The 12,388-nt window shown below is 34.4% G+C and overlaps 1 protein-coding gene across 1 annotated transcript; it reads left to right on the top strand.

Moving 5' to 3' along the window:
- Window positions 1-6,880: 6,880 nt before the first annotated feature.
- LOC105038116 (protein farnesyltransferase/geranylgeranyltransferase type-1 subunit alpha) lies at window positions 6,881-12,178 on the top strand. The gene is made up of 5 exons (XM_010913810.4): window positions 6,881-7,238; window positions 9,602-9,711; window positions 9,988-10,108; window positions 10,429-10,524; window positions 11,648-12,178. The coding sequence occupies exons 1-5, from the start codon at window positions 6,999-7,001 to the stop codon at window positions 12,080-12,082; spliced, it is 1,002 nt and encodes a 333-aa protein (XP_010912112.1). The 5' UTR covers window positions 6,881-6,998; the 3' UTR covers window positions 12,083-12,178.
- The last annotated feature ends 210 nt before the right edge of the window (window positions 12,179-12,388 follow it).

The raw sequence follows: 12,388 nt of genomic DNA, 5'->3' as shown, positions 1-12,388 counted from the left end.
AAAGCAATGTTATAGAATATAGCTAATCTAGAAGAAGTATAATTTTTTTTTTTTTAAAAGAGAGTTTTCTGATTCTAAATGTGGGGTTGAGATGGATGTGCAAATGCAGCAGCAACAATAATCCACAAATAAAAATTTGAAGAATACAATTACTGAATTTATGTCAAAGACTACTTCAGAAAGTAAGACTCAAGCAACCATAAATCAGATGCTAAAGAAAGATTTGAGGGAGGAAGCTTGTCAACAGATTGCTAGGTTCTTTTACACTAATGTAATCCCATTTAATTGTGTGAAAAATCCTGAGTTTGCAAAGATGCTTGAGTTGGTTGGTATACATGGGCTAGGATTGAAACCACCTTCATATCATGAAATTAGAGAAAAATATTTAAAAAAAAGAGGTTATTCACATAATGGATATGCTTGAGGAATTCAAAAAATGATAGAAGAGGACAGGATGTTCAATTATGTCCGATGGTTGGACTGACAAAAAGAGGTGATCCATTTGTAACTTCCTTGTGAACAGCCCCAAAGATACTATTTTTTTGTGCTCTATTGATACATCTAGCATATCTAAGACTATTGAAAAAGTATTTGAGATGTTGGATAGCATTGTGGAAAAGGTTGGAGAAGATAATGTTGTTCAAGTAATCACAGATAATGCAGCAAATTATACAAGTGCTGGGGAGATGTTAATGGAAAAAAGAAAGAAATCATATTGAACTCCTTGTACTGTGCATTATATTGATTTGATTCTTCAAGATTAAAAAAAAAAAAACTTAAGGTGCATCGTCAAACCATAGCTAAAGGGAGAAAGATTACTATATTTACTTATTCAAGAACCATGCTTATCACTTGGTTGAAGGACTTCACAAAGGGAAGAGATTTGATTAGGCTGGTTGTTACTAGATTTGCTACTGCATACTTGATATTAGGATGTCTCAATGAGCAAAAGGCTGCATTAATGAATATATTTAGTTCATCAAGATAGAAGGCTAGCAGGTTTGCTTCCTTACAAAAAGGAAATTAAGAGGGTTCAACATATTGTTATGGATAGTGGCTTTTGGAAGAATGTTACAACTTGTTTGAAGGCTACATTTTCTCTTATAAAGGTGCTAAGGATGGTAGATTCAAATGAAAAATCAGCTATGAGATTTATTTATGATGCCATGGAGCAAGCAAAAAGGAAGATACAACAAAACTTTGATAATAAGAGTAAGAGGTAATCTTTCTAGAACCTACTTGAGATATTTAAAAAAAAAAAAAAAAGAATCTACATGATTTATTTTATATTTGGTTGTGTTTACAGTTATGAGCTAATTTTGAAAATTATTGATGAAAGGTGGGCACTTCAACTTCATAGGCCATTACATGCTGCTACATATGATCTAAATCCTTAGCTTCATTATAATCCAGACTTTAAAGCTTTTGATCCAGAGATAAAAGTGATAAAAGCTGGTCTTTACCAATGTATTACAAGAATGGTTCCGGATGCAAATGAAAGATTGAAAATAAATGTTTAGCTTGATTCATTTAGAAATGCTATAGGTTTCTTTGGTAATGAAATGGCAAAGACGGCAAGAGGTAAAAAGACTCCAGCTAATTGGTGGGCTTCCCGTGGAAATCATTGTCTAGAGCTTCAAAAGTTTACTATTTGAGTGTTAAGCTTAATTTGTAGCTCTTCATGTTGTGAGCAGAATTGGAGTTCATTTGAGATAGTACTTAAGTCTTTATTCATAGTTAGCACTTAAATTTTCTTTCTATGTGAGTTGTTGTTATTAAGACTACTCTAACTACATTCTATTTTATGTCTAGGTTCACATAAAAAAAAAAAAATCACTTGCATCAACAGAAAATAAAGACTTAATTTTTGTGATGTACAATTTGAAACTTAGAGAAAGACAACGGAAAAGGGATGGGAACAATGTCCAGTATTGTCTTAATGATTTATCCTCTGATGATGAACGGATAGTAGAGAAGGAAGATCTTGCTCTTCCAACAGATATGCAATGACTTAATATTCTTGACAAAAAAACTAGAAAAGAAGCGAAAAGGATTCTCGAAGGATAGGAAGAATGTGAAACTTCAAATGCAAATACTGGAGCTGAACCAATTCATGATGACTTAGAGATAACTGATGATTTTGTTTAGTTAGATGATGAAGATGAAAAAAATGGAGGGGAAGAAGAAAACATGGAGAATATTTCTCCTAGTCCTAGTGATGATGATGTGGGTGAAAACGACTTGGAGGATGAAAGTGAAGATGATGAAGGACATGAAGTGGCACTTGATGATTTATTTGAGTCCTTACTCTAAGAAACCTCATCAGTTTATTTTTTTATTATTGTAAATCTTATAAGATTTGGTATTTTTGCTATTATTGAACTTTGAAAATGCTACTATGCTAATGTTAAAAATATTCTTTTTGCATGATTTGTGATTATATTAAGTTATAGAATTTATGATTTTAGTACTCAAATATGAGTTAGAATATTTATATATCAGAACTTATTTGTATAGGTATTATTTTTAAATGATATTTTTTATAATATGTAATATCTACTTTTTATGCTTCGCTTTTACTGACCCTCGAGTGTTTTTTAGTGGGATCTCGCTTTTGACAACCTTGACTGCAAGTAAACTTTTCAACCAAAGATTTAATGTTTTCTAATTCCTTCTTTAGTGAGTCATTTTCTTCTATTAAAATCTTATTCTTTTGTAAAGTCTTTTCTTTTTCTTTTAACAAAGATTGATTTTTTAGTTTTAAATCCTTATTTTTCAAACTAAATTTTTTGGATTCACCAAGCAGTTTATGAAATGCATCTTGAAGCTCATATAATGTAAAATCTAAAATATGTTTAGATTGTATCTCATCATTTTGTGTCATGAAACACAAGTTTGTAATATTCTGATTTTCTTCATTAGAGCTTAATTCTTTACTATTGCTCCATATTGCAATCATGGCTTTCTTCTTTGTCCTTTTGTATTTCTTCTTTAGATTTGGATGAATGGCTTTGAAATACCCTACTTTCTTGCATTCATAACAAAGAGGCTACTGCTCTCTCTCATTGTCCTTGTTCTTGCTTGATTCTTTCTTGATCATTGGTCTTTTCTTGAAGCCTTATCTTTTTCTTCTTAAAAACTTTTTGAATTTTTTGATAATTAAAGCCATATCCTCATCACTATCATCTTCTTCCAATGAGGCCTCATCCTTCTCTTCTTCTATCGAAGATTTGAGGCCAATAGTTCTCTTCTTTTTGACTTTCTCATTATTGCGTTGCTTCATTGTTAGCTCATGAGTTATCAGTGATCCCAGTAGCACTTCAAGTGGTAAAACATTGAGGTCTTTGGCTTCTTGGATAGTAGTCATCTTGGCTTCCTATGATCTAGGCAAAGATTTAAGATTTTTCCTCACAAGATCATTGTTAGGATATAATATTTTAAGACTTTGAGGTCATTAATAATATTAGTGAAATATGTAAATATATCAATAATAGATTCATTAATTTTCATTCTAAATAACTCATATTTATGCATGAGCATATTGATTTTGGATTCTTTGACTTGGTTTGTATCTTCATGTGTTACTTCAAGTCTATCCTATATCTCTTTTGTTGAGTTGTAAGTAAAGATACGGTTAAACTCATTTATATCTAATGCACAATACAAGGCTTTCATTATCTTGGCATTCAATTGGACTAATCTTTTATCTACTTGATCCCAATCACTCTCCAATTTGGAAGAAGCAATACCATTGACAATGATCGTGGATGTATGAGGGCTATTGATTGTAATACTCCATAAATTATAATTATTAAGTGCTTTGATAAAGATGCACATGCATGCTTTCCAATAGATATAATTAGATCCATTAAAAAAAGATGATCTACTAATGGATTGTTCCTCGGCAAGTGAAACTCCCAAATGAGTTGACATTGACCTTTAAATCGAATCTAGCTAAGAACCAAGCACTAATACCACTTGTTGTCCAGCAAGACAACCCAAGAGGGGGGTGAATTGGGTTTTCAAAAATTCAAATAAGTATGTGCAGATTTTTGAAACAACTAAGTTGGATACTATGAATATACAGAAAATGCAATGTATAGCAGGGGAATTAAATGAATGAAAGCTAAATAAGAATGTAAAGCAAGTAGAGACAAGTACACTATATAAACATAAAGAATTTTATAGTAGTTCGGTGCATACGCAGCATCTATATCTACTCTCCAAACTCTACTTAGAAATTTTTACTATAATCCTCTAATTACAATGTATTTGTTTTAGCCAGGATTACAACCAAATCTAATTGATTTTTCAGACTTACCAACCAAAACTTACACCATTTAATTTTCAGGTTCATAATTAATCCAGTTAATTTTTTGGGATTACCAACCACAACCTACACCAATTTTTTTTTCAAATTCATATCAATTCGGTTGGTTCTCTGGGATCACTAACCATAACCTATACCCCAAGTTTCAAATCCTTTGAAATTTGTTATAATAATTTTAAAAAAATAAAAATTTTACAACACAAAAAGCTCCCTAATGAGCTAATAAAAATATTCATCCTTGCTCGAGGATTGTTTGGATGTTTTGCATGAGATTGGATGCTCTTCTCTTGATGATAGCTTTCACAAAAATCAAAAACTATCTGATGTGGAGCTGAAGAACACTCTTAAATATACTCTATACTAAAAATAGATTTTTTTTTCTCAAAATAAGCTATTCTTAGTATTCAATTAAGTTTCTCCTTCATTTCAAAATATTTTCTGACTATTTAAAATAATTTGAATTTAAAAACTAGCCACTTTAGGACATTTGGGATAGAATCTAGCCATTCTAACCAATTTTGGATGTTTTTGCAACTTTCTCTACACAGATTGTTTTTGCTATCAAAAATTCAGGAGTCGACTCAAATAGATCTGGAATCGACTCGAGGTCTGCAGGAGTTGACTCGAGATCTATAGGAGTTAACTTGAGTGCTGTATCTAGAAAATAAACTCTCTAAATTTTTTGAGAACTTCTATATGAGCACTACGGGAGTCGACTCAAGCATCGGGCCAGTGCCATCCTATGCATTAAAGATGACTTAAATCATCCATAAGTCAACTCACAAGTGTGCCAATGCTACGTGCCAAAGCTAGAATATGCCAGAGTCGATTTTTTGAAGCCATAAGTCAACTTGACTTCCTCTATTCAACTTTTCGCATATACTTCAGATCCAAACTTAATTTTTCTTAGTTTAAAAGCTTCTCAAGTATTTTCAAATGACTTCAAAGTTTATCATAAGGATTAGTTTTCTATAAAAATATTTTCAACCATATGTCAAAGATATTAGTTTCTTTCTATACTCCAATATTGTGTAATCATTAAAATCATTCCTTGAATCAATAATATAAATTTTATGATTATTTTTTACTTATTTATTATCAAAATAAATGATTACTTTCATGAAATGATAAATTATATGATCTAGAATCCGCATGCAATGCATGGGCACAAAACTAATTTAGAAACTCAATACTCATCATAGGAATAAATGCAGTAATTGAACCATTATCTGGAGATAGATCAACTTCAAAAGTCTCCATGCAAAGGCTATCAAGAAATCAAAAAAGTCTTTTCAAGTAGTTTGGGATTCAAAAAAGGAAAAATATGTCCCTAGCTTTATAATTTTGCAATGATCTATGAAGAACCAAGTGCATATGTATGGTGTCATTTTTTTCTTTTTGTTCATTTCATGATCAGCTTTTGGATATTTTGGTTGTGTTTTGTCTTTTTTTACCTTTCACTCAACTTATCATGAGATGAGAACAAAACTATATATGTAGATGAAAGCTAATTCTACCTGACTGGATACCTACTTACATTGTCAATCATATTGAGACTATATTATGTGACTCTACAGCAAATCTTTTAGCTCAATTTTTGAATATTTTGTTTTCTAATTTTCATGAATGCATTTATACTTGATTAGTTTAATTTAGATGATTTATCAAAACAAAAAGGCCGATATATCTCTTTTACTCAAGTTTGGCATGGGCTGGACCTTGATTATCCTCATACCACTCTAGTTGCCCTTCTTGCAAGAAGCCTATCTTTGCCCCTCCTCCCTTGCTCCTACCTCTCCTGGTGGCAACGTGAGAGGATACATCTTAGAGAGAAATGAAAATTTTATGTAAAATTTTCAGACATATCAGACTTGTTTAAATTTCGTTTGAGTTTGATGAAATTTACAAATTAATGCTGCCAATATATTGCATAGGGTTAGGTTCATCACAGATTGCAAAATTTCTTTTGGCAAATTGTCCAAAACATCTTTAACAAAAGAATAACTTGAACTCAAATACATCTTGTTACAAAATCGATAACATGAGTAGTTTGGTCCAGGTCATGTACGGGGCCCTTTCGTGCTATTAAGCTGACTCGATACTGTTAAATCAAATCTAACATAGTTAATTTGGCAATGACATGATTCACCAACTATATGCATTATGTAATATTTCTTATATATTACTATTGGATCTACCGATAGCAATTGAATCATTTTCAGGTTGAGATTGTAATTTTGTCGAGCCGATCCAGTCGTTGTATAGATCAATACAAGATAGGCATGCCAATCACATTACTAAATCTATAACCAAATTAATGAAAAATAAACTAGTTTCATTAATCAAACAAACTAATTTAGGATCTGGATCTCATCATGATAAACTGAAAATGGCTCCAATGTGAGGAATCCAAGTTCGAGCCGAACACGGGCCATACGTGACCAGCCTGAGTCCATTTGCTAGCCTGACGACCTTGTGCGCCAACTCTAGTGCATGTACACGTGTTGCTCACCTACTTGCTGGAAAAGCTGTCTGCTGGCCGGGGAAAGCCCTTCGAATCTCACATGCCCGCTGCACTAGCACGGCTTTCTCATTCCGCGATCCAAAAGCCGCACAAGGAGAATTCCCCTCGAAAACCCTAGATTTCCTCCTCTCCTTGCGGATCTCCATGTCGTCCTCCTCCTCCGACGATGACGATCGGATCCCCTTCAGCCGGCGACCGGAATGGTCCGACGTCAGGCCTGTCCCCCAGGACGATGGACCGCACCCGATTGTCCCCATCGCCTACCGCGACGACTTCCGGGAGACCATGGACTACTTCCGCGCCGTCTACATCGCCGACGAGCGGAGTCGCCGCGCTCTTGACCTTACCACTGAGGCCATCGGGATGAACCCCGGGAACTACACTGTGAGCCATCCCCTACACCTCTTGCTCAATTTGTAGACGGATACTGTTGAATCGAGTAGGTTTTTGTGAAAATTCCGATTTTTGAAGGAAATTTCTTCTTCTTCTTCATGAGTTAGCTAGTCATTGCTGATTAAATGCGTGGTAATTATCAATTGTTTAATATAAAGATTCTAGCTTTATTAGATAATTGCACCAATATTAGCTGGAAATTGTGTCATGAGAACACGTGGTTGTTTTGGATTTTTTTTGTTTTTTTGTTGTTGATTTTTTGGCTTTCGTCCGTTGAGTAAGCTTGCCCATTAGTTTTTCTTCTTGTGCGCTTCATTAGGTGGAGACAGGGAAAGTATATAACTCTACTTCTGTAAGGTTGTTTGATGGAACTAGTTTGCTGAGTCGCATTTAGTTGTTGAGCAAGTGTCGCCCTACAAAGCAGAATGCTTATACGTTATTATATTTTCAATCATGCGAAGTCTTAGCAACGTCAAATGAACTTGCCTTTGAGATGATAAGTTGTGAGATCATGCACTCTGGTTGTATACAGGCTGTTAGCAGTTTAGACATGTTCAATGAACTTATGGTGACCCTTGAACTGTTTTCTATTTGGATTGACACTTCGGTCATTTGGTTTTGCCAGAATTAAATAGTAAATAAAAGGCAAGTACCAATATGTGACATGAAGTATATTTGAAGGTTGTCAGGTAGTGGGCAACAATATGGATCCCTGTAAGAAAATTTCTCAACTAGAGGTTTATAATTGCAGATCATATGTCAAGAAAGTTCTAAAATTGCTTGTTTGATTGATGATATAATCATGTTAGAGCTGCCATGTTAGGTTGGAGGACTTTGAGTTCTGTACTAGTGTATGGCATGGATGCAGCTTTTTTCTTTTCTTGCCTTTTTTCTTAACAAAAAAAAAAAAAAGAGGAGGTGCATTTGATGGATGGCTGTGATCCCATTGATCAACAAAATCTATAGCAAATCTGATAAATGTGGTCCCTATTTAATCGCTTGTTTTTCTCTTCTTTCTCTTATTCTAGTTATCTTCGAGTGAATGGAGGAACATGTATTCAATATGTATTACAAAAAGAGTGTATATACAAGAGGAAAGAAAGGCACACTTCCAGAGGAGTCTGTTTTAGAAGTGCCTGTGGAGTATAGTGGGATGGAGATTAAAAAAAGCAGGTCTACAGACATGTTGATCCACCCATAAGGGTAGGCATTATTAGAAGAAGTTATAGATTGAGATTTAGTGTCACTTTAGCTGCAAATCATTTGCATATTCTTAAGGTTTGATCCAATATCTCAGATGGATCCAAAACCATAAGCAACGATGAATCATATGCAGTGTTGATTAGCAGAATTGTCACTTTGTATACTTATATTATATAATATAAATTATTGGGTGAAGCACTTTTTGGAATAAAACTTAACCATTACAAAATATGTGGGAATATGACTATATTTTAATGGATTCAGTATCTTAAGGATTTTTGGTTGGAGTGTTTGCTAACAAAAGAACTTCAACTTTAAAGAATGCCATCCTGCTGTTAGCAATGTCATACTCAAGCATTTGACATTATCAAAATTATAGGTAAAAAACGATTAAGCATATTTGCCAACGCAGGTGTTCATGAGGGAAGTGAAATGATTTTCAAAGGGAATGGAGATGATCTTTTCAAAGCATGCTTGGTAAATATTCACATAATTTTATGATTGGTGTGTTCTCAACTTTCACCGTTCCCAAAAAAGAAAATAAAATGGTAAATAATGCTTAGTTTTAAGCCATAATTCATCCCCCAAAAAGTTATCATCTTTTTTATTATTAAAAATATTAATCACTTGCACCATCTCCCTCATGAGGCCATCTGTCCAAACTTGTGGTGCATGCTATGCATAAAATTGATAATTTTTTCCAGTCATATGTTTTGATATCACTCTATCATTGCACTACCATAATGGACTTTAATAGAAACTATTTTTGTGCCAGTTATCCATTGAAGGTTTAGAGTGAATCAATTTCTTGGGCATGTTTTTCGACTCTTTAATAAATGGTATAAGAGTATGATTAATATTGAGCAATATGATACCATGCAGTATACATGTGCATGCCTTTGTGCTCCCCATGTAGTTTTAGTTGCACACTAATACTCTATATTCTGAATTCTGGATAATTGGATGGTTTCCCAGGACATGTAACAAATCAGGGACATTTTATTGTTTTGCCTGTTGCTCACTTGCTTGTTGGTGTTTGTCTTGCCTTTGGTTTTGATTGGTTAACCATCTTGTCTTATTGTTATATTATGATACTATGGATCTTTTTCTTTAACATTTTTAAATGCTGCTTGTTCATTTTGATTTCATAGGTCTGGCATTTCAGACGCCTTGTACTTGAGGCACTGAATGTTGATTTGCATGAGGAAAGGGATTTCATTAACCAAATTGCCATACGCAATTCTAAGAATTATCAAATCTGGTGAGCAGCTGCATAGTTGATCTAATATATGATGTGTGAAGAATATGTAATTATTATATATGTTAGTTTTTGGAACTTGTTTACTATGCCATGATGTGTGCTTCGAGTTCTTGTACTAGGTTGCGAACATAAGAAATAATTCTTGAGGCATTTTTGTTTCTATCTTCAGCATTTTTTAGGTGTTTATGTGCAGATCTATGTAAACTAAGTTGTGGCTTGTCAGTAGTTATGCTTAGTAGTTTCTCTATTGATTCTGCTGGTTTATACATCATGTAGGCATCACAGGCGGTGGGTTGCAGAGAATCTGGGACCTGAAGCTGCAGATAAAGAGCTTGAATTTACGAAGAGCATACTTGCTCTTGATGCTAAAAATTACCATGCCTGGTCTCATAGGCAGGTGTGTTGCCTTCTTTAATTCCCTTATTTTTCCATGTTGACTGTTTCATGGAATTAGCTTTTAAATTGTAACAATTTCCTGAATGACTAATCAGACCAACCATCTAAACATTGTGTATTCTCCGCCGTATATTCTCCATGCTTTTCTCACAACCTTGTTGAAATCAACATACAATTACAATATATTAGTTAACTGCATGTTTATGATTCTCCATAAATTTCTAGTGCAAGATGCATATTCTATGTTAATAAGTGGTAGACAAAAACTATACTATTTCTCAGATAGGAATAGAAAAAGTAAGATGAAATGCTTTCATGCAGTGGATTCTTCTGTCACTGGGTGGCTGGGAAAAGGAGCTTGACTACTGCTGTAAGCTGCTTGAAGATGACATTTTTAATAATTCAGCTTGGAATCAGGTATACCTATTATAGGTTCTTTGATGGTTCCTCAATCTCTGATGTATGATTTCATTTCTAGCTTTTTCATCATTTACAGTTTCCTGTCAGGCCTTTGATTTCGAGCTGTCATACATTCATGGATGCACAAGAAGTGGTTCAGTAAATTTAAAAAAATTGTAAATCTGTAATTTGAAAAGCTACTAATAAAGGTATTCTCGGGACACAAGTGGCCTGTGGCTGTTTTAAAAATTTAAAATTGAAATGCAGAAATTGTCCTCCTAGGATGAATTAATTATCCTTTGATGTACTGCATTGCATCTGTCATCATGGGTCAGTGATTCTCTTAAAAGTGCAATATTGGAGTATAACAAAATGCAATCCGGTTTTTAGAATGCTTTCTGTAATATCAAAAGTAAATGCAGCTTATTTAATGTTTATCATAATATTTATCCAGATAATTACTTTCAGAATTCCTGATATTTATGTGCTTCCTTTACTTATTTCTTGATGTTATAGCAAGGCTGGACTTGCCTGAAACTGTCTTCTTTTTCACTTGCATATGAAAACATAATAAAAAAGAGAAGGGAAAAAAATGGAAGTGATGCTCGTGCATTTCACGTGTTCAGCACTAATCCATATAAGGGATGCCTGCATTTGTGAGATGGTTAGCAGTATTCAAAACTATAGGGATTGTAGGATCTCTATACACTCAAATGCTTTGAATTTTAATCTTTGTCCTCCTTTTCTAAACTGACGAACAAAAGTAAGTCACTTTAACATCTTCCGGTTTAGCATGTTATCCTTGTATAACATGCCTCTGAACACCACCGGTAGCCAACAGTTCCAAAAGGGTAACAGATCATTAGAGGGTCATAGCTCATACGGTTCACGTTTCAAAATCTGCAACATACATGTGATGATTTTAGTTATGCACAATGTTTTTGTGATTCTGTGGTGAGCTGCAACCTAAGAGTCTTGTAATTTAGCTTCCAAGGTATCTGTAGGCGTGAAACATGCTGATATTGATGCCTTCAGGTTATTGGGTTCAATTATGTCCGATCATTTTGAAATACAGTCACATACTCCTTTTTATATGTGGAGGACATGACCTTGCCAATTAGTAACCACTGTTCTGTAACAGAGGTACTTTGTCATCACAAAGTCTCCGGTTCTTGGGGGCTTGCAAGCAATGCGAGACTCTGAAGTAAGTTACACGGTTGAAGCCATCCTAGCCAACCCTCAGAATGAGAGCCCTTGGAGGTACCTCCGAGGTTTATACAAGGGCGACACTGACTTGTTGGTAAGTGACAACCAAGTCTCCGATGTATGCCTGAAGGTTTTGAAGACCAATCTCAACTACACATTTGCATTGAGTCTGCTCTTGGACCTCCTTAGTTATGGTTTCCAACCTTCGGATGAACTCAAGACTGTCATTGAGGCTCTGAGGAAAACTGAACCAGACTCATCAGATGCCAATTTGGCAACTACTATCTGCTCCCTCTTAGAGACTGTGGACCCAATGAGATCAAACTACTGGGCGTGGCGCAAAAACAATCTTCCATTTCAGGTTTGTTGAGGCAGCCTACTGCATTTTTCGCATCTGTATCAGATTTGTGGGATATTTCATGTAAGATACTGATATTCAATCATATCTATATTTGTTTCCTATTTATTCCTCTTCTTTGATATCTTTAACCTTTCGGACGACCCATGGGCTTAATATTTCTTGCGTTGTTTACCAAAGGTCCTTTGATGATGTAGAAATTGGTATTTCCTCCATCTCGTTGCAATGTATTTAAGCCACCGGGCAAGCTATCAAAGCAATCCCCTCTTTAGCTTGCTGTAAGTTGCCAACCAAAGTAGAACATTTTGATCATATAAA

This window comes from Elaeis guineensis, chromosome 1, assembly GCF_000442705.2.
Source record: "Elaeis guineensis isolate ETL-2024a chromosome 1, EG11, whole genome shotgun sequence".
Lineage (NCBI taxonomy): Eukaryota > Viridiplantae > Streptophyta > Magnoliopsida > Arecales > Arecaceae > Elaeis > Elaeis guineensis.
This window is presented reverse-complemented; position numbering and strand designations above follow the sequence as displayed.

Excerpts from the sequence above, each read along its gene's own strand:
- LOC105038116 (XM_010913810.4), top strand. The coding sequence starts at position 6,999 with ATGTCGTCCTCCTCCTCCGACGATGACGATCGGATCCCCTTCAGCCGG. Across the intron at positions 9,712-9,987 it reads TCTAAGAATTATCAAATCTG|GCATCACAGGCGGTGGGTTG; the intron begins GTGAGCAGCTGC and ends TACATCATGTAG. Across the intron at positions 10,109-10,428 it reads ATGCCTGGTCTCATAGGCAG|TGGATTCTTCTGTCACTGGG; the intron begins GTGTGTTGCCTT and ends GCTTTCATGCAG.